General features: G+C 42.2%; 1 protein-coding gene across 1 annotated transcript; it reads left to right on the top strand.

The window, feature by feature from the left end:
- Positions 1 to 3,368: 3,368 nt before the first annotated feature.
- LOC132777690 (vomeronasal type-2 receptor 26-like) lies at positions 3,369 to 24,572 on the top strand. Its single transcript, XM_067469578.1, has 6 exons — positions 3,369 to 3,511; positions 4,198 to 4,489; positions 5,730 to 6,572; positions 12,539 to 12,766; positions 13,656 to 13,782; positions 23,674 to 24,572. Exons 1-6 carry the CDS (start codon positions 3,369 to 3,371, stop codon positions 24,570 to 24,572), a joined length of 2,532 nt encoding a protein of 843 aa, XP_067325679.1.
- The last annotated feature ends 765 nt before the right edge of the window (positions 24,573 to 25,337 follow it).

The following is a 25,337-nucleotide window of genomic DNA, read 5'->3' as shown; positions in this document are numbered from 1 at the left end:
TAAAAAAAAACACCAAGATTATGGCAACAAGAATGATTGACAACTGGAAAATAGAGGGAGAAAACGTGAAGGCTGTGTCAGACTTTGTATTTCTAAGTGCAAAGATTACTGCAGATGCAGACTGAGGCTAGAAAACCAGAAGATGCTTACTTCTTGGGAGGAGAGAGATGTCCAATCTCGATAAAATAGTGAAGAGTAGAGACATCACACTGGCAACAAAGATCCGCATAGTTAAAGCAATGGCATTCCACGTAGTAACCTACGGATGTGAGAGCTGGACCATAGGGAAGGCTGGGCAAAGGAAGATAGATGCTTTTGAACTGTGGTGCTGGAGGAAAGTTCTGAGAGTGCCTTGGACTGTGAGAAGATCCAACCAGTCCATACTTCAGGAAATAAAGCCCGACTGCTCATTGGAGGGAAGGATACTAGAAACAAAGTTGAAGTACTATGGCCACAACATGAGGAGACAGCAAAGCTTAGAGAAGACAATTATGCTGGGGAAAGTGGAAGGTAAAAGGAAGAGGAGCCGACCAAGGGCAAGATGGATGGATGGAATCCTTGAAGTAACTGGATTGACCTTGAAGGAGCTGGGGGTGGTGATGGCCGACAGGGAGGTCTGGCGTGGGCTGGTCCATGAGGTCACGAAGAGTCGGAGATGACTGAACGAATGAACAGCAAAGCACATATCCACACAGAGGCCCATTAGATTAGGTTGAGCTATACAGGATTGTAGCACATATATTTGTATAATATAATCTCTATTTGACTCAACATGTTATAGTGGTTTGAGCATTGGACTATAACTCTGGAGACAGGGTTTGAATCCTCACTCAACCATGGAGAATACTCTCTCAGCCTCACAGGAATGCTAAGGTAACCCCCCTCTGAAGAACTCCATCATAGGTTCACCTTAGGGTTTCCATATGTCAGAAATGAAGTCATGTATCAATTAGTCACTTAGACAATCCGTTCCTCAGCTTTCGCACAGATCACGGCATCTTCTCTAATTGCCTCCATTTGTATCTATTTCGAGCTCAAGTTGATCAGTGTACCATTGTACAACCATGTTCATCTCTCACATTATATACCATATGGAATGAATCAAACCATCAGGTGGGAGGATGACTAAGAGGTCTTGTCCATCCCCACAGGTACCATGTTGCTGTGGCATTGCTCCAGCATCTATCTGTTCTGCTCATCACGTGGCCTGCAAAGCAATGTTTCAGTTGGGCAAAGTGGTGTAGAGGATCTTTCACTTTTGATATTTTTCAAACACTCTTGTTATGCAGTCCATGTTTTCTCTGCATTCTGAGAGACAGCTAAATGAGCCATCTTTCAAGGGAGGCATTTGTGACCCATAGTAGTTCGAAGAGAGCCTTGGTCATTGTCCATGTCTCTGCACCATAGCATAGGGCAGGTAGCACTGTCGAGTCGAATGAATGAGCTTGTAGAGATGTACCACTGGTTGAGTCCACCATGGCTTTAATAGAATTGTGAGTAGCCCACCCTTCTGGCTTCAGTTCACTCCTTGTTGTTAACAACCTTCCAAGGTAGATGTATTCTTCATCTAATATGGTTATTGACTGTGCTGCTTGAGGACAATGAGATCTATCCGATGCTCCTCCTTTGCCATGTCCCAGCCTGGTCCTGAGAGTCAGCTGTGTCTAATGGCTTTGTACCCAGCCAACCTTTACATGTCAGGGAGGACATTGTGTTTCAAAACATAAAAGAGAGGGCACCCCATGACCTTAACGATGAAATGCATATAAGTTCTTTTGGCCCATCCAATTCTCTCAGGTGCTCCACATCAATAAATTCCTCATTTCTCTTCATGTCTTTCTGACAAGCAAAGGGCGAGTGTTTGCTTAGCCCCTTCACTCCACCATCTGGTCCCCCTGTGGCGCAGTGGGTTAAAGCCTGTGCTGGCAAGACTGAAGACCGACAGGTCGCAGGTTTGAATCCCGGGAGAGGCGGATGAGCTCCCTCTATCAGCTCCAGCTCCTCATGCTGGGACATGAGAGAAGCCTCCCACAAGGATGATAAATCATCAGAAATCATCTGGGCGTCCCCTGGGCAACGTCCTTGCAGATGGCCAATTCTCTCACAACAGGAGCGGTTGCTCCTGACACGCCAAAAAAAACAAACTCCACCATCTAGCCAAACTGGTACACATCCTACCCCCCAAAAAATACTGGGTACAAGTGAGCCATCACGGTTTTGTTGTTTATTCATTCAGTTGCTTTATGACCTCATGGACCTCATGGACCAGCCCACACCAGAGCTCCCTGTCAGCCATGACCACCTCCAGCTCCTTCAAGGTCAAGCCAGTCACTTCAAGGATACCATCTTGCCCTTGGTCGTCCCCTCTTCCTTTTTCCTTCCCTTTTCCCCAACATCATTGTCTTCTCTAAGTACTTCATCTTTGCCTCTAATATCCTTCCCTCCAGTGAGCAGTAGGGCTTTATTTCCTAAAATATGGACTGGTTGGATGTTCTCACGGTCCAAGGCACTCTCAAAACTTTCCTCCAACAACGCAGTTGGAGGAAGGGAAAGCTTCCTTCGCTCAGCCTTCCCTATGGCTCACACACAGTTACAACTATATTATTTTCACAGTGTAAATAACCCTCAGGATTAAACACAGCATGAATAAGTGGACTGTCTAGGCCTGTGATCAAATCCAGCAAAGTTAATCTTCTTACTTTTGGAAACATCAACCCCACAGTCTCCAACTTGTGTAAACATTGGACAGCCAATTAATGCCTAGAAGACTAGTTCTGTTCTTGGAAACTTTTGTGATTCTTGAACATGTTTTTTTATAGACATAATTATGACCCATATGACTCCTGTTAAAATTGGTATGATCTGAGAAGACAGCTGTGGAGTTGTGATAAACATATTTTTGCAATGCCCCAGAGCATTCCCATTTAGTGATTATCCTATTTGCACTTACGCCTTCTATGTTCCTGGAGACTCCAGGGAATACTAGTGAGGAAAAGGTTCAATCTGTGCTCTTTTATACACAGGACTCAATCATTGTAAGGTCAGTGGGACTGATCTATATCTGAACCTGCATAGGAGTGTATTACTCTAAATTATATGCATTTTGCTAATGCCATTGGAATTGTAGATGGAGGAAAAGATGTTTCCATTCCTTTGAGTGTGTACATTTCACAGTGTACCAAAGTGATTTCTAACCAGTAAACCAACGGAATTTCTGATAGGCTGTAATACTAGAGGAGACCTGGATCACAATTTGGGAAACAATGAATAGTTGTCCAAGTGGAATAATCAAGCTATCCATTCAACTCATTTTCATTCAGTTGGCGTTCAGTCTGTTTCAGGTGGCATGCACAGCTGGTTCATGTGACATGGGTCGATCCCTTGGTATTCACCACAAGTATCGCATGTCTGGAGACCTGCACATTGGTGCCATTCTTTCTCTGATTTTTATGTCTTTGGATGAGGTATCCTTTAGACAAGATCCTGCTGCGAAATCTGAAGGAGATACAATGTATGAATTTGAGGGTTTTTCTCTCAAATTATTTCATGCAGTATTTCAGACATAGGAGAGGTTGCAATCTGTCAAAAATTAAATTGTTATAATGTTGGAACTGGTTTAAATCGAGGATAGAAAAAAGATTAGAAAATGTGCAAAAATGTTTTTTAACACTGTTTGCCGTTTGGGACTTATTCTATGTAAGACTTGCAAATATAGTCATTGTTTTGTACAAAAAAAAAAATGTGCAGCATTTTCTGTGTAGACATTCAAAATGTAGTTTCCTGCACAGAAAGTGTGGTTGTCTGCACAAAAATGCCACTTGGGAATGATTTATAAAATTAGTAATAACCTGTGAAAGTCTTTCATAGTTATTCATAACTTTGTTGCTTCCTTTGAAAAGGAAAATTAGTAATAAATATAATCCCATATTTGTCATATTGCATTGTTCTTAGTGCTTTGGGGTCTCTTTTGAGAGAGATTAAGCAGGATAGAGTGATCATTATTAGAAGAATAAGAATAATTAGTACACATGAATTCTAATCCACAACTGCTACACCAGTATTGGACTTCATATTTGTAAAAGGCTCAAACCCATGTTTCTGTATGTGTCGTCAGGCATTCTTCAATATGTTATAGTGCAATACAGATAAAAATATGTACTGATCTGAAATATAAATCTGCTGTTACTGTTCTTTCAGAGTGTTTACTCACAACTACCAGCACATCCTGGCCTTGATTTTTGCCATAAAGGAGATCAATGAAAATTCCCGTATCTTACCCAACATCACATTAGGTTTCTACATTTACAACAGTAATTATCTTCCCAGCGTTGCTTATCTTGCTTCCCTGGAACTCCTTTCTACCTGGGGCAAATTTGTCCCTAACTACAAATGTGACACCCAAAACAACGCAGCAGCAGTCATTGGAGGACCTACTTCTGAGGTCTGTCTCTACATGGCAGATATCTTGTGCTCCTACAAGTTTTCACAGGTAAGCTCACTCATCCCAATATCTATTGTTTCTTCTGCTATACATCAGGTAAATCAATTTCCGAAAATGACAAACATCATGTTGAAGTCTGACAAGGTGGAAAGCCTGTCAATGGTCATAAATTGTATGCATGTGATATATCCTGAAAAGGAATATTTCCTCATGTACTAGAGTTATTTACTCCCTTTGAAAGGATGGTTAATGAGCTTTTGAATGTCATTTGAGGCTCGAGTTCTCCTCATTCCTGTTAACCAGCTTGGTTTGTTCACCAGCTATGACCATTTGTAGGCAGGTATAGCCTGGTCACAGTATTTGCATCCAAGATAGTTTACAGCGGCCAGGCTGCTATCGGAATCATCTATAAGATCCCGTATCACACCGATTCTGCAACAAATGCATTGGCTACCAATAGAACATCAGATCTCTTACAAGATACTGATCCTGACATTTAGAGCTCAAAATGGCCAAAGAACCTTTATATCTTACGGACCGCCTCATTCCTTTTCTCCATCAGTGGTCACCTCGATCCACCCAGGAAAATTTGGAAGCTACAAGGTATAGAGCTTTTTTGACCTATGCTCCAATTCTGTGGAACTCATTGCCTCCATACATTAGAGCAATGTCGGAGTTGCGACCTTTTGTAAAGGCTCTCAAGACTTGGCTGTTTGGTTGTGCATTTATGTAATCAGTTTTAATTTGCCAAATAGTCACTGTTGAATGTTTTTATGTGGAATGTTTTTATATTGTGTAAATGCTATTTTAGACTGTAAGTTGCTTGGAGCACCTTGGTGGAGAGCGACTAATTAAGAAATAAAGTGAAGTGAAGTAAAGTTAGAGATTTCATATTGAGCTGCCCTTGAAGATTTTCCAGAAGATGCAGCTATTGCAAAATGCATTTTAACTGAAATAGTCTGAGGGATGTTCAGTCACTACTTAAGATACCGAATCTTACAAAGTTCAAAACAATACAACAGCATTCTTTTGAAACCTTAGAGGTGCAAACACCCAATGTTTTTAGAGAAATGTTAAAATATTTTCTATAGTAATTTCCTTGCTTTAACACATTTTCCTCTGTTTTTTCTTGCTTTTGATTTCTTTTGGGGGGATTTTATTATTTCAAGACCATGTTTTAGTTTTAACTGTTCTAGATACAGTCATTTCATTCATTCACTCATTAAATTATTTTAACCTGTAGATGTAATTTGCTAATATGATTAATTCCTTATCTCTCACCCTAAAGATCACATATGGCTCTGCTCCACTAATGGATAAGAAAAATGAAGCTGTTTTCCTTCACCGCATGTTCCCAAGTGGAAGTTACCAATACACTGGGATTCTCAATTTAATTTTGCATTTCCAGTGGACATGGATTGGGGTAATATATGTAGATAATGAAATGGGAGAAAGATTTGTACATAATGTGCTCCCTGTGTTCGTGCAAAACGGTATCTGCTTTGACTTCATAAAAGCAGTAAACCACGTTAACTTTTGCAGTGAAATGGAAACAATGGTAAATAAGTTTATTGAAACATCATACCTTTTCTGGACAAGTACTGCCAATGTAGTGATCCTAAAAGAAGTTCAGTCAGTTCTAGTTTTGAGAATATGGATAATGATTCCATTTCACTATGATTTACCAAAAATAAATAAAGTCTGGATTTTGACAGCTGAAATAGATTTTGCATCGCTCCCAATTCAAAGAGACTGGGGGCTGAGCTTCATCAATGGGGCCTTATCCGTTTCACTTCTCCCAAAAAAGGTTTCAGGATTCCATGAATTTCTGCAGAACAGAAAACCAGACACCGATCAAGAGGATGGCTTTATCGGGGACTTCTGGCAGCAAGCATTCATGTGCTCATTTCCTGGGCTCAATTTAGAGGAGTCCCCAGAAAATATCTGCACTGAGGAGAACAAGCTGGAGACTCTTCCTATGTCTGTTTTTGAAATGAGCATGAGCAGCCACAGCTACAGCATCTACAATGCTGTCTATGCTGCCGCACATGCTTTGCATGACATAGATTCATCCAGTTTCAAACATAGAACAACTGGAATCAGAGATCTTCAAAAAATGCAGCCATGGCAGGTAATGTTCAGAGCACAATAGTAATAAATTATTATTATTATTATTAGTAGTAGTAGTAGTAGTGGTAGTAGTAGTAGTATTTATACCCCACCACCATCACCCCAAGGGGACTCAGGGTGGTTAACATGAGGGCAAGCCCAACAATTACAACAAAGCAATATAAAATACATTCCACAGATAATGCCATCCAATAAAATGTAAGACCAAACAAAGTAAAACTATAAAATAAGCACAAGATATGGCCTAAAATGATTTAAAAAATTGAGGACAGTGGATCAGGCCAGTTGTAAGGGATAAAATTATCTATCTATCTATCTATCTATCTTTCTATCTATTTATTCGGGGTGGATTACAATGTACATATTTATGGCAAGCATTCAGTGCCACAGACACACAACATATATAGACAGACACACAGAGGCTATTTAACATTCCAGCTTTCATGAGGCTATTCTGACCACCAGGGGAGCTGTGATTCTTTCTTGAATCTTTTCTTTTAAATTCACACCTTTATACTTTTCACACCCTTTACCTTCCTATATCCCTCCCCATTATATTCCAGTAAGTTATTTTGCTCTCATTGTTGATAAAACAAAAACCTTGCATACCTTATATGATTGGATAATGTCAATGTTTTTCTTTTATCATTGTACAACCATGGACGATTTTATAACTTTTTGTATATAGCTGTTACATGTAGAGCAAACTGTCTTTAAGTAGCGATAAATAACTCTAAACAAAAATTTGATCTTGGATAGTTTTCCCTTCCGTCTTGTTTAAAATAAACTTCTTGTTTAAAAAAAAACAGCTTATTTTTCTGTACTGTGAAAAAAAGCCGAAATTGACAGAAAAGCATTCTTTTGCACCTTCTCACTAGTTAACAGTTTATTACCTTTCTTTTGCTGTAAACGGGCAGAGTGCCTGAGATTCTGAATGTTCTGCCCCTGTTTACTAAAACCTTGCTTTCTGTCCAAGGTTTCACTCTCCTCTCCTTCTGCACCTGGCACAGCAATCTCAGCATCATTTTCATACTGTTGCTCTGAGAAAAGCAATGAAAGGTCTTTCCCAGGAATGTGACCTTGCTCAAGGCTCTCTTCTGAACTTAACTCCGGCCCAGGCAAACCCTCATCCCCAGGCCCATCATCAGGAATATTATCCCCATTCCCATTATGCACATCAACATGAACATCATTCCCAACATGAACATCATCAGGAGTATCATTCCCATCAGGAACATCAGAAACATTGACAGGCTGAACAGGCTGACACATAATACTGTCTGTCTGTCTTTGTATTTCTGTATATATTTCTACTTAGTGGAGAATAGGTACGTATTGATAACAAACTGCCTCTGAACAAAACTTTTCAGGAAAACTGGGTTTTCCTTAGGTTTCTCATAAGTAGTAGACACAACACAGAGAAAAAAAGACATGAGATATTTTCTATATTTTTCAAACTATTGTGTTTCTATTAGTTTTGTTAATATAATATTTTATTAGTGAGATTTTCAAATTATATCTAAGAATAGAGAGAAGGTGAAGTATCAAAAAATATAGTGATTACATCGAAAGTGGGAGAACATTTTATGGATAGAAAAGTAGTAGGAAAGAAGAAAAACAAGGGAAAGGAGAAGAAAGGATAAAAATTAAAAAATATATAAAAAACAAAAATAAAATAAAAATAAAAAAGTGTCCAAGAACAGCCAAAAAAAAGCAAAAAAAAAAAGAAAGAAAGAGAGAAAGAAAGAAGGAGAGAAAGAAAGAAGGAAAGAAAGAAATGTGCTGACTTCCATCTGATCTTTCTTGGTCTTTTATGTCTTTATCCATATTTATCAGAATAATTGAATCCCCCACGGTTATATTTTTCATTTATGGTTCACTCTTTTCATTCCTTTTCTTTTCTATTCTTTTTAAAAATAATAATGTCTATTTTCCATTGTCTGAAATAGTCTTTTACTGGATCCCAGGCTGTCCGTTTCTTCGGTATTCCTTGGTGCAAATGTCAGCCAGTATGTAAGTTCATCCATATTCATTATCTCTAGGATTTTGTTTTGCTCTTCTTCCCTTTGAGGAGCTTCTTTTGATTGCCAACTCTTTGCATATACAATTCTGGCTGCCGTGGTTAGATATGTAAATAATATGTCTTTATTTTTATCTCCTTCAACATCAAACATTCCTAACAGGAAGTATTCTGGTTCTTTTTTAATTTGTATTTTAAGGATCATTTCGATGTCTTTTTGTATGATATTCCAAAAGTCTTTAGCTTTAGGGCAAGTCCACCAAGTGTGATAGAATGTACCTATTTGCTGGTCGCATTTCCAACATTTGTTAGATGCATTTTGGTAACATTTTGATATCTGTTGGGGGATTTTATGCCATCTGTATATCATTTTTAATAAATTTTCTTTAAGGTTATAGGAATAAGTATATTTTATTTTTTGGTTCCAATTTTTTCCCCATTGACATAGTTGGATTTGGTGTCCTATATTTTGTGCCCATTTATTAATTGAATTTTTATCTGTTCTTTTTCTGTTGTCCAGTCTAATAATTTTATACAATTTTGTGATTGTTTTGTTTTCTGTTTTCATGATCCTGTCCCAGAAGCCGTTGCTGTCGACAAAGTCTAACTCTTTGTCTTTTCTATAACAATCTATCAATTGTCTATAGTTGAGCCATGTTAGATTCTTAAAATTTTCTCTTACTTCTTTTTCTCCTTTTAGTTCATATTTACCTCCTTGTTTCTTTACAATATATTTGTATGTAGGCCAGTATTGCCATCCTAATTCTCTCCAGTGAAAAGCTTTGAAAGGTGACTGCCAAAGTGGTGTATTTCTATACAATTTTTTTATATCTTTCCCAAATTTTTATTAATCCAGCTCTTATATAATGATTCTTAAAGTTTTTCTCAATTTTAATTTTATCATACCAAATGTAGGCATGCCAGCCTCTCCTCAGATTGGCACCTTCCAATGTCAAAATATTACCTTTTTTGAGGGTGGTCCAATCCTTGATCCAGGTAAGGGCACAGGCTTCGTAGTAACATCTTAAATCAGGAAGGGCAAAACCTCCTCTCCTTTTGTAATCTATTAGTGTAAGTCTTTTTATCCTTGGTTTCTTATGCTACCAAATGAATTTGGATATATCTTTATTCCATATGTTGAAAATGTTCGATTCTTTGATAATTGCTAGAGATTGAAAAAAGAAAAGCATTTTAGGTAAGATGTTTATTTTAATTACTGAGATGGGGCCTAAAAGAGATAATTTCAAACTTTTCCAATTGTCCAAATATTTCTTATTTTCTTTCCATTTTTGGTCATAGTCATTTTTTATCAGTTGTGAGTTCTTGGCAGTCAATGCTATACCCAAATTAAATTTTATCTGTTACTTGAAAATCTGTTTGTTTAGTTGTTTGTTTTCTCTTGTGACATATTTTTAGTTAGGATCATAGCCTTTTTCTTGTTTATTTTGAAGCCCGCTACCTTACCATAGTCATTAAATTTATTGAGCCAGTTGGTAATGCTTTCTAGTGGGTTGTTGATGATGCAAATTATGTCATCTGCAAAGGCTCTTATCTTGTAATTTTCTTTGTTGATTTCAATTCGTCTTAAATTTGGATCATCCCTTATACTGTTTAGTAGAATTTCTAGAGCCATTATAAATAGTAAAGGTGACAGGGGACACCCCTGTCTTGTGCCTTTGCCTATTTTAAGAATTTCAGATTAATAGTCAGCTTGGCTTCTTGGGTTTCATAAATTGCTTCAATGGCATTTGTAAATTGAAATCCGAAGTCTAATTCTTTTATTAGTAATTTTAAATAATCCCAATTTAAATTATCAAAGCCTTTTCTGCATCAAGACTTAATAGAAATAGGGTTATTTCTTTCATAGAATTCAATTGTATTTAGAATTATTCTTACATTGTCTTTAATTTGTCTATTAGGGAGGAAGCCTGCCTGTTCCTCTTTAACCCAGTCTTTCAAAAATGTTTTTAATCTTTCAGAAAGTATACTAGCAAAGATTTTATAGTCAACATTGAGGAGGGAAATAGGTCTATAATTTTTAACATCACTCGGGTTTTGATTTTCTTTGTTTATCATTGTTATATAAGCTGTTTTCCATGACTTGGGTATTTTTTCCTGATTTTTTGAAATTCCATTCATTATTTTTAAAAGATATGGGGTGACTTCCTCTATCATTACTTGTAGTATCTAGGGCTGGGTGGTTTCGTTCGTTAATTTCGTAATTCGTTATTAATTCGTTATTTTTTTGATAACGATGCGATATTGAACCATTCAGGAGCAACAGAAAATCGAAATGAATTTTTAAAATTTATTTCGTAATTGTTTCGTAATTGTTTCGAAATTGTTTCGTTATTATTTCGTTATTATTTCTGTATGTCTGGTGCAAGTTTTATAGTTGTTGTTTGTTTTATCAGTGATAAAAAAATAAATTATCACACCAACAGTCAACAACAGAGGGAGAGGGAAGCTTCAGAAGTTCCCCCTGTCCCATTTGGAGGGTTTTTTAGCGATTCGTTATTGTTTCGAAATTGTTTCGTAATTTCCGAAATTTCGTAAATATCGAACTTTTTTAAAGAAAAATTTCGGAATTCTTTTAAAAAACGAAACGCAAAAACCCCCTAAAAACGAATCGAGTTTAGAAACAAATTTTTCTGTGGTTGCCCAGCCTTAGTAGTATCCTGCGGTGAAACCGTCTGAGCCGGGGACTTTGTTGCTGTCCATTTTTTGATGGCACGTTTGATTTTTTGTTCTGTTATATCTCTGTTTAGAATTAACCTTTGTTGGTCTGTTATTTTTTTTGTAGTCTTTGTTTGTTCAAATCGTCATTATGGTCCACGTGTTTCTATTAGTTTTTTGTTAGCCAGGATAAAAACAGCCAATTCCTTCAACCTTTCTTCAACTAATCCATTTTCCATCACAATTTTGATATTACCCACCAGCTTTCTTGCCCTGCTTTATGTCAATCTTTTCCAATAGTGATTTCTGAGTACTGGATAGCACACTGTAAATATTGCTTCATATTTATTCCCCTTGACCCATGTTTCCAATTTGATTTGATTTTATGTGCCTGTCACATTCCCTGTTAGTTAACAGGGAATGTAATGGAGAATCCATGAGTTTCATAAGGTTTTCTTAGGCAAGGTAGACTCTGATATGGTTATATTATTTCTTTTCCTATGAAATATAGCCTGTAGTTCCAGGTATTCACTGGCATTTTTTCAACCAAGAACTAGAATAGAATAGAATAGAATAGAATAGCTTTATCGTCATTGTACTATCGCAGAAAAAAATTAAATGCTTTCTTCGACACACATGACAAAACAACACACCCATCCCTCCACACCCCCTCAATCACCACACAGCCCCCAATACCACATAATTACAAAACCATGGAGTTCAACAAAGCCACTGTTCTCAGATAGAAGGTGTCTCTCAGTCAGTTTGTCTTTGTCACCCTATACCATTTCCTCTGCCAGATGGCAATAATTCAAAATAGGAATATGCTGGGTGAGAGGGATTCCCCAAAATTCTCTGAGCTTTCTTAAGGCTGTGGAACCTATAAAGTTCTACCAAAGAGGGGCGAGGACAACCAATGATTCTCTCTGCGTTAGTGGTGACCCTTTGGAGAGCCTTCCTATCTGCCACTGTACAGTTACCAAAGCATGCGCAGATGCTATCCAAGCACTATCCAGGGCTGATCCTGTTGAGCATTCAAGATCAGGTGGAATCTCTTTCCTGGTTAATGTTGTGTGCACATTGCTCTGTGTCCTAGACATTTCCTAGCTTTATATAAACTAGCTCATTAGTATCACTAATCAACATATACTTTCTATAAGGACACATAGGTTCCATTAAATGTAGATGTCAAATGCAAGGAATTACTATCATATGTTGTTTAGTTGGATTGTGAGCATCATTTGTAACTGCATTTTCTCTTCTCACTTTAGCTTCATCACTTCCTGAAAAGAGTTATATTTAACAACACAGTTGGTGAACAGATTTCTTTTAATAGAAATGGGGAATTAGTAGCTGGTTTTGATATCATCAATTGGGTCACGTTCCCCAACGAGACCTTTAATCGAGTGAAAGTGGGAAGGATAGAACCACAGTCTCTACCAACCATTGAGTTCACTGTTCATGAGGATGCCATTGTATGGCCCAGCTGGTTCAATCAGGTAGGGTGTGAATAAATTCCATCATGTGATTTCCACCCACTCCAAAAAGTATATACTGTATCTCTGTGTCAGAGACCCATATCATAAGCATGTCATCTTGGTAGGAATACTATCAGGCAGCATTCAAACCAGAGAATGTTCTTCATGAGCTGCAAATCCTTCTTGCATTCTTTCTCTTCCACTAAAAAGGTCCTCTCTCCTGTTTCCACCAAGCATATTTGTGAAGGTGATGGGACTCAAAGTGGAAGATCTTTTTTTTTTTTTTTGCAAATATCAATCAGGATCCAGGCAGTCTCAGTCAGGTAGGTATGGTTTGTTCAATAATCTAGATGTATGCTGTGTAGACCTTTCTACACCACAACCAACACTTTGAATTGTGGAGCTCACAGACTTAGGGGAGTTACTCTTTGTCCCAGCTGAAATTTCGGAACACTCTTTAAAGTCATCTCCTCATGGAGTGTGGTAGAGCCATCCAAATGAGATGTCATCAAGGCATATGTAATTGTGGATGGATCAGGCTTCTTCAGCATTGGATGGAGTTGGCCCCATAGCCTCTGGAAACTGCAGAACCCTGGGCAATGTTGATATTAGTGACCATCTTTCTTGCCCTGCTATATTTAAGACTGAAGCCACATAAGTTGTGTATTTGTGTACTTCCAGTGTAACCTCAACCATCACAGGGTGTATCCTGATTTGTTTATATGCCTTTCAACTGACCATAAGCAACTCTGTCTTGTCTGAACTGACACTCAGTTTCTTCGCCCTCATTAGTCCATTACTGAAACTAGACCAAAGTTTAGAACTTAAACAGATTCCATGGAATTATATTGGAGAGGAAGTGAGAGTCGAGCATCATCACCATGAAATATTTCCCTTTATTTGCTCATAGGTACAACCTCTTTCTTTGTGTAATGACCATTGTTATCCAGGGTACAGTAAAAAAAAGAAGGAAAGGAAGTCATTTTGCTGCTATGATTGTATTCCATGTCCAGAAGGGAAGATTTCTGCCCAGAAGGGTAAGAGTCATCCGCCCTTCTTTCCTTCTTTCTTTCTTCCCTCCTTCCCTTCCCTCCCTTTCCACCTTCCTATTTCACATGGAATGAGTTTTATATAACTTTCCTTCCTCTACATGTATAATGAAAAGCCTTCTTTTATTTATTTATTTATTTCCTGCATTTGTTGACCGCCGTTCTCAGCCCTAGGGCGACTCACGGCGGTGTACAACATATATAAAAGACAGCTTACAATAAAGCACATCAAAAAACAACATCTCACTAATACACACTACTATAATTACACTAAAAATGATCCGCTCCGTCTTATCGTAGAATCATAACCAAACTCGTAATCCATATTCCGTTTCATTTGTCATTACCAGATGATGTACACTCAGTTAAATGCCTTCTCAAATAGCCATGTCTTTAGGCTCTTACGAAAAGACATAAGGGAGGGTGCCTGCCTGATGTCAACAGGGAGGGTGTTCCACAGCCGGGGGGCCACCACCGAGAAGGCCCTCTCTCTCTTCCCCGCCAGACGTGCCTGTGAAGCAGGCGGGATCGAGAGAAGGGCCTCCCCAGACGATCTCAAGGCCCTCGTGGGCTCATAGGCCGAGATGCGGTCCAAAAGGTATTTTGGGCGAGAACCGTTTAGGGCTTTGTAGGATAACACCAGCACCTTAAATTGGGCCCGGTAGCATATCGGCAGCCAGTGGAGCTGGAACAGCAAGGGCGTTGTATGCTCCCTGCGCCCCGCTCCTGTTAGTAGCATGGCTGCCGCGCGCTGGACTAGCTGAAGCTTCCGGGCCGTCTTCAAGGGCAGCCCCACATAGAGAGCATTGCAGTAGTCAAGGCGGGATGTGACCAGAGCGTGTACCACCGTGGCCAAGTCAGACTTCCCGAGGTATGGGCGCAATTGGCGCACGAGCCTAAGCTGTGCAAATGCTCCCCTGGTCACCGCTGAAACCTGGGGATCCAGGCTCAACGATGAATCCAGGGTCACACCCAAGCTGCGAACCTGCGCCTTCAAGGGGAGTGCGACCCCGTCCAGCACAGGCTGTAACCCTATACCCTGTTCGGCCTTGCGACTGACCAGGAGTACCTGTGTCTTGTCTGGATTTAATTTCAGTTTGTTTGCCCTCATCCAGACCATTACAGCGGCCAGGCACCGGTTAAGGACCTCGACAGCCTCCTTAGTAGCAGGTGGGAAGGAGTGACAGAGTTGGACATCATCTGCGTACAGATGACACCGCACCCCGAAACTCCGGATGATCTCACCCAGCGGCTTCATGTAGATATTAAACAACATGGGGGACAATATAGAGCCCTGTGGAACCCCACAGGTCAAAGGCTGTGGTGTTGAACAGGAGTCCCCCAATACCACCTTCTGGGTACGGCCCTCCAGAAATGACTGGAGCCACTGCAGAGCAGTGCCCCCAAGACCCATTTCCGCAAGGCGCCCCAGAAGGATACCATGGTCGACGGTATCGAAGGCCACTGAGAGGTCCAGGAGCACCAACAGGGACACACTCCCCCTGTCTAGCTCCCGGCGCAGATCATCCACTAAGGCGACCAAGACCGTCTCGGTTCCATGTCCCGGTCTGAAACCAGACTGTGCCGAATCCAGATAATCCGTGTCTCTCAAGAATACCTGGAGTTGTGAGGCCACCACGCTTTCCATGACTTTGCCCAAAAAGGGGAGATTGGAAACAGGCCGAAAGTTGTCAAATTTAGTGGGGTCCAATGATGGTTTCTTCAACAGCGGTTTTATAATAGCCTGTTTTAGGCTCGCTGGAATCTTGCCTTCCCGAAGGCAACCACCACCGTTACCCACTCAGCCAATCCCCCTCTGGCCTCTTTCAGAAGCCAGGATGGGCAGGTGTCTAGGATGGACGTGGTGGGCCTCATTCCTCCAAGTATCTTGTCCACATCCTCGGGTTTCACAAACTGAAAAGAATCCATCAAAATAGGACAAGCAGGTGCTCGTGTCACATCCTCGGAGACTGCATTTAACATGGTGTCCAGCCCAGAACGGATCAAAGCGACTTTGTCTGCAAAGAACCGAGCAAATGCTTCGCAGCGCGTGAGCGAATTGTCAGGGCTCCCGCCTGAGGTGGCGGGAGTTAAAAGACCTCTGACAATCTGAAACAACTCCGCCGGACGGTTTTTTGCAGACGCAATAGTGGCCGCAAAGAAAGTTTTCTTTGCGGCTTTTATTGCCGCGGCATATGCCCTTAGAAAGGACACAAACCGTGCTCGATTTGACTCGCTTGGGTCCGAGCGCCACACGCTCTCTAGTTCCCTCTTCCTTCGCTTCATCACTGCCAGCTCCTCAGTAAACCAAGGAGCTGGTTTAGCTCGGCTACTTGAGAGGGGACATTCCGGAGTGATCGTGTCAATTGCCCTGGTCATCTCCCCATTCCAGAGAGCGACCAAGGCCTCGACATGATCACCTACCGAGGTGGCGGGAAAATCCCCAAGAGCCGTCAGGAATCCATTCGGATCCATAAGCCTCCTGGGGCAGACCATCTTAATGGGTCCTCCACCTTTGCGGAGGTTAGGGGGCGCAGTGAGCCTAAATCTGATCAGGAAGTGGTCGGTCCATGGCAACGGAGAGATGGACAACTCCTCCACACCGCCACCCTGCTCCCATCCCTGGCAGAAAACCAAGTCCAATGTATGTCCAGCACAGTGGGTGGGGCCAGATATTTGTTGGGACAGCCCCATGGTTGCCATGGCAGACATGAAGTCCTGAGCCGCTCCTGTGAGGGTCGCCTCGGCATGGATGTTGAAGTCCCCCAGCACAAGAAGCCGTTGAGACTCCAACGCCAGGCTCGAGACTACCCCCGCTAGCTCAGGTAGGGAGACTGTAGTGCAGCGAGGTGGACGGTACACTAACAGAATCCCTATTCTGTCCCGGTCACCCACCCTCAGGTAGACGCCTTCGAAATTTGTGGTCTGCGGGATGGGACTCCTGGTCAGATGGATGGAATCTCTGTAGACCACTGCGACCCCACCTCCCCGTCCTCCGGATCTCGGTTGGTGCTGTACGGAGAAGCCTGGAGGACAAAGCTGGGTAAGATTTACACCTCCAGCTTCATCCAACCAGGTCTCCGTGATGCACGCCAGATCTGCCCGCTCATCCAGGATTAGATCCTGGATAAAGGTCGTTTTTCCGTTGACAGATCTGGCGTTCAGCAGCACCACTTTCAATCCAGAGGGCCCGCTCACCTGGTTACACCAATTTACCTTAGGAGACCGGTTTGGGATTATTAATGTTGATAAGCGGTCCGAATTAGGCCGAATTTGAGGTCTCCTTTTTCCGCATCTCCCCCTCCCCACCACGACCTCTATGGGGGCCCCTCGGCTAGTGGAACACCTCCCCCCCCTCCATGCCGCAGTCCAAAACCAAGGTCTTAGTTTCTGTTTTGCTAATTGTTTGGTTTGTTGGCCCTTGCCAACTCCCTTGCTTCCCTTTCTCCCCCCTCCCCGCCTCATTGTTGTTCAGAGGCTCCAGCCCACTTCCTCCCTTGCCCCTTCCACTGGTTAGTAATAACAGGGACAGTACAAATAGGGGGATGGGGAACCACATGGATAATAATAGATTCAGGTGGTGATAGGTGTTCCAGCCACAACAGTTAGATAGTTCAAGGTGCAGGAGTCTTAAAGTGCAATACAGTCAGCAACACAACTCAGTCAACAACACAACTGCGTGCCGTTGTAGTAAATTTAAAGTGCCAAGATCTTAAAGTGCAACAATATCCGAGTCTTGTTCTCAATACTGACTAAAGTGCGGCATAGAGGGATAGGGAAGGGGGTTATAAGTGCTAGTGCAGTTTAGCAGCAATTAGGCAGGCGCCTTAAAGTGCTATATTACGTTCTTAAGCCAGATTAGCAGCAAAAGACATCCAAGGAACGTACTATGTTAGTAATATGTAAACACACTATTAAGGGATGTCAATGATAACAATCGGGTAAGGTTATTATGATTCAAGGTGTAGTCTCTGGACGGTTGATGTAGAAAGCGGATGAGTCTTCAGTCTTCCGGAGATGGTCAACACGGCGGTGGTCAGCACAGTTGGTCTATCACAATATCAATCAACCCAGAAAAAGGTCAGCACAAAAAGGTCTACACAATATCGATCAACACAGAGAGGTCAGCACAGAGAGGTCTACACACTGCTTGTCCAGAGGTCTGCACACTGCAAGGAGGTCTACACACTGCTTGCCCAGGTGGTGGAGGCCCAAATGGTGGAAGGTGGTAATGGGCCAGGTGTCTCGGCCCGGCTCAAGTAGCCCAGGGCCCAGTTCCACTGGCTCCTGCGATGCAGTGGCCCGCTCGGCAGGGCCTGGAGAGCAGAGGCCCAGCGTCCTGGATGAGCCCAGACAGAAAAAGCCCAGCAGGAGGAGCAACGAACAGTGCTGGGTCCGACGGCGGCGTCCTGTGCAGCCAGATGGTAAGAGTCAAGCCCACAAGATCCGGACGGCAAGGGCCCAGCTGGGACGACGCAGGCAGCTCACCTCCAGAGGCCGCGCCACAGCTTCGCCGCTTCGCCTGCTTCGCCTGCTTCGCCCTGATGGAGGGGGGGGGTGAGCCGGCTGCTCGGATGGTCTCGAGCGGCCTCTGCGCTGGCAGCGGCGGCGGCCCTGGTGGTGGCTCGGCCTCCGCGGCGGCGGCGGCGGTGGCAGCGGCGGTCTCGCTCGGATGGTCTCGAGCGGCCTCCGCGCTGGCTGCGGCAGTGGCTCCGGTGGCGGTGGCTCGGCCTCCGCGGCGGCGGCCCCCAGCAGCGGCGGCCCCGGCGGTGGTTCGGCCTCCGCGGCGGCGGCGGCCTGGCAGCGGCGGCTGGCAGCAGCGGTTTGGCAGCGGCGGCAGCTCTGGCGGTGGCCCCGGCGGTGGCCCGGCCGGCAAAAGTCCTAGCAGCAATGCCCAGCCAGCAACCGCGGGTAAAAAACAGTTGGTTTTTTTTTTTTTTTAGGCTGGCGGCCTGGTTGGAGAGCTGGCGGCCTGGTTGGAAAACAGGCCGGTCGCGATGCAATGGCGGCGTTCGCTTCTCTTCTCTGCCTTTCTCTGTCTTCTTTGTGCCTTCCTGGCTCTTTCTCCCGGCTTTACGACCCTCTATGGGGAGCCTGAGGCTCGGGGTCTCTCTCCCCTCAGTTTGAAGGTGGTTGGTGAGGGGGAGACTCAGGATTCCTTTAGATTTTAATTTGTGGTTGGGCGGTTCAGCATTTTCAGCTGCTAACCACCATAACCGGAACCACCATTCTTTTAAAAAAAAGGTATTTTAGCTTTTGGAATTAATATGGCTTTTTTATTTTGCAATTTACCTATTCATAAAAACAGTGAAACAAATCTATATACATGTATATCTACATAAACCAATACAATACTTCGTAATATCAGTACAATATTCGTATTTAGTTATACTCTGCCCTCCTCCAAAGCATCTCAATTTAGTGACTTGGATTGGTGGCATACATATATTCTTCCTTCCTATTACATTGTTTTTCTCTTCTTCCTTCTGGACTGATATTTACTCTTTATAAATTCCCTGTACAGATTCGAACAGGTTAAATCCTGCTCTGTCAAAGATCACTGACCAATCGGCAGCTCATTCTGAATAATAGAATCATAGAATCAAAGAGTTGGAAGAGACCTCATGGGCCATCCAATCCTATCCCCTGCCAAGAAGCAGGAATATTGCATTTAAATCACCCCTGACAGATGGTCATCCAGCCTCTCTTTAAAAGCTTCCAAAGAAGGAGCCTCCACCACACTCCGGGGCAGGGAGTTCCACTGCTGAACGGCTCTCACAGTCAGGAAGTTCTTCCTCATGTTTAGATGGAATCTCCTCTCTTGTAGCTTGAAGCCATTGCTCCGCGTCCTAGTCTCCAAGGAAGCAGAAAACAAGCTTGCTCCCTCCTCCCTGTGGCTTCCTCTCACATATTTATACATGGCTATTAGGGCTGGGCGGTTTCGTTCATTAATCTCGTAATTCGTTAATAATTCGTATTTAAAGTATTTAATGATCTGATATTGAACCATTCAGGAGCAACTAAAAATCGAAACGAATTGTTAAAATTTATTTCGTAATTGTTTCGAAATTGTTTCGAAATTGTTTCGTTATTATTTCGTTATTATTTCCGTATGTCTGGTGCAAGTTTTATAGTTATTGTTTGTTTTATCAGTGATAAAAAAATAAATTATCACACCAACAGTCAACAACAGAGGGAGAGGGAAGCTTCAGAAGTTCCCCCTGTCCCACTTGGAGGGTTTTTTAGCGTATTGCGCAATCGCGTCCGCCATTAAAAAACGAAACGCAAAAACCCCCTAAAAACGAATCGAGTTTAGAAACAAATTTTTCCGTGGTTGCCCAGCCCTAATGGCTATCATATCTCCTCTCAGCCTTCTCTTCTTCAGGCTAAACATGCCCAGGTCCTTAAGCCACTCCTCATAGGGCTTGTTTTCCAGACCCTTGATCATTTTAGTCGCCTTCCTCTGGACACATTCCAGCTTGTCAATATCTCTCTTGAATTGTGGTGCCCAGAATTGGACACAATATTCCAGGTGTGGTCTAACCAAAGCAGAATAGAGAGGTAGCATTACTTTCTTAGATCTAGACACTATGCTCCTATTGATGCAGGCCAAAATCCCATTGGTTTTTTTTTTTTTTTTTTTTGCCGCCACATCATTTTGTTGGCTCATGTTTAACTTGTTGTCCACAAGGACTCCAAGATATTTTTTACACGTACTGCTCTCGAGCCAGGTGTCCCCCATTCTGTATCTTTGCATTTCGTTTTTTCTGCCTAAGTGGAGTATCTTGCATTTGTCCCCGTTGAACTTCATTTTGTTAGTTTTGGCCCATCTCTCTAATCTGTCAAGATTGTTTTGAATTCTGCTCCTGTCCTCTGGAGTATTGGCCATCCCTCCCAATTTGGTGTCATCTGCAAACTTGATGATCATGCCTTCTAACCCTTCATCTAAGTCATTAATAAAGATGTTGAACAGGACCGGGCCCAGGACGGAACCCTGCGGCACTCCGCTCGTCACTTCTTTCCAGGATGAAGAGGAAGCATTGGTGAGCACCCTCTGGGTTCGTCCATTTAACCAATTACAGATCCACCTCACCGTAGTTTTGCCTAGCCCACATTGGACTAGTTTGTTTGCCAGAAGGTCATGAGGGACATGGTTGAAGGCCTTACTGAAATCCAGGTACGCTACATCCACAGCATTCCCCGCATCTACCCAGCTTGTAACTCTATTGAAAAAAGAGATCAGATTAGTCTGGCATGACTTGTTTTTGATAAATCCATGTTGACTATTAGCAATGACTGCATTTGTTTCTAAGTGTTTGCAGACCACTTCCTTAACAATCTTTTCCAGAATCTTGCCTGGTATCGACGTGAGGCTGACCGGGCGGTAATTGTTTGGGTTATCCTTTTTTTCCCTTCTTGAAGATTGGGACCACATTGGCCCTCCTCCAATCTGCTGGAACTTCTCCCATTCTCCAAGAACTCTCAAAGATGATTGTCAATGGTTCCAAAATGACTTCCACTAGTTCCTTCAATACTCTGGGGTGTAGTTGATCTGGCCCTGGGGACTTGAACTCATTTAGAGCATCCTGGTCGACTTGTTTCCCAATTTGGGGTTGGATGTCCTCTAATCCCTCATCCACTCCATCTTGCTGAGGTTGAAGATGACTTTCTTTTTGTGAGAAGACTGAGGCAAAGAAGGCATTAAGTAGTTCTACCTTTTCTCTATCCCCTGTCAGCATTGCCCCATCTTCTCCTCGAAGAGGCCCTATCGCCTCCTTGTTTTTCCTTTTTCTACTGACATAAGAAAAGAAGCCCCTTTTATTGTTTTTAATGTCCCTGGCAAGCCTGAGCTTGTTTTGTGCTTTAGCCTTGTGGACCTTTTCCCTACAGGTGTTGGCTATTTGTTTGAATTCTTCTTCGGTGATTTCTCCCTTTTTCCACTTCTTGTGCATGTCTCTTTTGTGTCTTAGCTCAGTTAGAAGTTCTTTGGACATCCATTCTAGCTTCTTTGCACTTGTCCTATTTTTTCTCTTTGTTGGCACGGTTTGCAAATGCGCCTTGAGTATTTCACTTTTGAGAAATTCCCATCCATGAAGAGCTGTTTCATTTTTTTTTGGATTAAAACAATTATCTGGATCCATCTCAATCTGGTTTCAGGTCCAACTATGAGACAGAGACAGCATTGATTGCATTGATTGAAGAGAACTAGACAAGCGGAGTGTGTCCCTACTAGTTCTCCTGGATCTCTCAGTGGCTTTCAATACCATCACTCATGGTATCCTTCTGGGCCAGCTCTCTGGGATGGGACTGGGAGACACTGTTTTGCAGACCTTCCTGGAAGGGCAGGCCCAGATGGTGGAGCTGGGGAACTCCTGTTCGACTCCCTGGCCTTTGGCCTGTGGGGTCCCTCAGAATTCATTTCTGTCTCCCATGGTTTTTAGCATTTACATGAAACCACTGGGAGAGATCATATGGAGTTTTGGAACTGTGTCAAATTTATGTGGGCAATGCCCAACTGTTACTTTTTTCCACCCAATGCCACAGATGCTGTCCTGCCCCTAAACCGGTGGCTGTCATCAGTAATGGACTGGATGAGGGCTAATAAAATGAAAGTAAATCCAGACTAAACAGAGATACTCCTGGTCAGTTGGAAGGTAGGCCAGGGTGTGGGATTACAGCCTGTGATGGACAGAGTCACACTCCCCTTAAAGACACAGGTCCACAGACTGGGGGTGATCCTGGATTCACCACTGGCCCTGGAACGCCAGGTGTCAGCAGTGGTTAGGAGCACCTTCACAGAATTAAAACTTGTGTCCCAGCTGTGCCCATACCTTGAAATGCCAGATCTGGAGACAGTAGTCCATGCCCTGGTTACTTCCCATTTGGTCTACTGTAATGCAGACTATGCGGGGCTGCCTTTGAAGATAGTTCGGAAAGCTGCAATTCGTACAGAGATCAGCAGCCAGATTGTTAACTGGAGCGCTGTAACGTGAGAGGACCACTGTCATGCTGCGGCAGCTCCACTTGCTGCCAATTTGCATCCGGGCTAAATACAAAGTGTTGGTCATATCCTATAAAGCCCTAGATAGTTCAGGCACAGACTATTTGCAGAAACACATATCCCTATAGAAACTGGCTCAAGCCTTGCAATTTGCAGAGGAAGCCCTGCTCTCGGTCCCACCCGGATTTCAAGCATAGTTGGTGGGAACGAGAGACAGGGCCTTCTCCATGATTGCTCCCTGCTCCCTCTCTCCTTGATTTTAAAAAAAATTGCTGAAAACCCACCTATGTACTGTGGTGTATGGAGAGGAGGAAGACCAATATGACTGACTTATACTGTCACCTAGATACGTTAAACCTTGCCTAGAGACTGGAACTAACCTCAGCTGACTGATTGTTGATACCATGTCATCTTTTAGTTATTGGTCTTAATTGCTTTTATTTATTGTCAAATTTACATTCATTTATATATTCGTATAGGTCATTTAAATTCTTGTCAGTTGTTTTGTCTGATATTAAGATTAGATTTAGGTTGCTGCTATATTGTCTCAATATGATATTTCCTGATGTAATGTGAATTACTTTCCATTTTTGGAATTGAATGTTTGCCGTACATGTTGGAAAATTCGCTGAGTCCCTTTGGGAGATAGGGCGGTCTATAAACAATTATTATTATTATTATTATTATTATTATTATTATTATTATTATTTATTAATTTCTTCTAGTCTCTTTCTAGTCAATATTCCTTCCAACAGACATGAGATGGGGAAATATTGACTACATAAGTTTTATTACAGTCTTTCAAAATGATGTTTTGACTATATCAATTGCCTTTAAATGAGGTTGCCACATATATGTCAATGTTTACTTTTCCCCAGATGTGGATAACTGCTTTCAGTGTCCAAAAGATCATTATCCAAACAAGAACAGGGATTTCTGCATCCTCAAATCTCTAACTTTTCTCACTTTTGAAGAAGCTCTGGGGACAAGTTTGGCCGGCTCTGCTCTTCTCCTTTTTTGTGTGACTGCTGGAGTGCTTGGGATCTTCATCAAACACCGGGACACTCCCATTGTCAAAGCCAATAATCGGACCCTCACCTACACCCTCCTCCTCTCCCTCCTGCTCTCCTTCCTTTGTGTTCTACTCTTCATTGGACAGCCACAGAAGATGACCTGTCTCTTTCGTCAGACAGCTTTCGGCATCATCTCTGTGGCTATTTCTTCTGTGTTGGCAAAAACTATCACCGTGATTCTTGCTTTCCAAGCCACCAAGCCTGAATCCAAGTTGAGGAAATGGTTGGGGAAAAGAATGGCCACCTCCATTGTAATTTCCAGCCTGCTCATTCAAGCCACAATTTGTACAGTGTGGCTGTCTACTTTCCCCCCATTTCCTGATCTCGATGTGAACACAATGGCTGAAGAAGTCATTCTGGAATGTAATGAAGGGTCAATCACCATGTTTTATTGCCTCCTGGGTTTTATGGGTTTCCTGTCTATTTGCAGTTTCACTGCAGCTTTCTTTGCCAGGAAGTTGCCTGACAGTTTCAATGAAGCCAAATTTATCACCTTCAGCATGTTGGTCTTCTGCAGTGTATGGATTTCCTTTGTTCCAACATACCTGAGCACCAAGGGGAAATACATGGTGGCAGTGGAGATCTTCTCAATCTTAGCTTCCGGTGCTGGATTACTAGGTTGTATATTTTTCCCCAAATGCTTTATCATTCTTCTGAGGCCTGATTTGAATACAAGGGAGCAAGTAATGAAAAGAAAGCGTTAAAGAAAGTTTCTGTTTATTTGTCCATCATATTTTGTCTTTTATTTGGATTTTGCTTTCTAAGGCTACTAAAATTTCCTGATGATCGATGATATTCTGGAACAGAAGATACACACACACACATATATATATTAGGCTTGGGTAACTACAGAAAAATTTGGTTCTAAACTCGTTTCGTTTTTAGGGGGGCCCTTGCGTTTCATTTTTTTAAAGAATTCCGAAATTTTCCTTTAAAAAAGTTCAAAATATACGAAATTTCATAAAATTACGAATCGATTCGTTAATGGCGGACGCGATTGCGCAATATGCTAAAAAAACCCTCCAAATGGGACAGGGGGAACTTCTGAAGCTTCCCTCTCCCTCTGTTGTTGACTGTTGGTGTGATAATTTATTTTTTATCAGTGATAAAACAAACAACTATAAAACTTGCACCAGACATACGGAAATAATTACGAAACAATTACGAAACAATTACGAAACAATTTTGAACCAATTACGAAACAATTACGAAACAATACGAAATAAGTTGGAAACATTGTTTCGATTTTTAATTACTCCTCACAGTAGTCCTGCATGGCTCAATATTGGATCGTAAGCTAATTTAAATACGAATTAATAATGAATTACGAAATTAACGAACGAAACCGCCCAAGCCTAATATATATGTATGTGTGTGTGTATGTATGTGTGTGTGTGTGTGTGTGTGTATATATATATATATATATATATATATATATATACACACACATACATACATGCATACACCTT

The sequence above is a fragment of the Anolis sagrei genome, chromosome 6 (genome assembly GCF_037176765.1).
Source record: "Anolis sagrei isolate rAnoSag1 chromosome 6, rAnoSag1.mat, whole genome shotgun sequence".
Classification (NCBI taxonomy): Eukaryota; Metazoa; Chordata; class Lepidosauria; order Squamata; family Dactyloidae; genus Anolis; species Anolis sagrei.
Note: the sequence above shows the minus strand (reverse complement) of the source record. Positions and strands in the feature narration are given on the sequence as shown.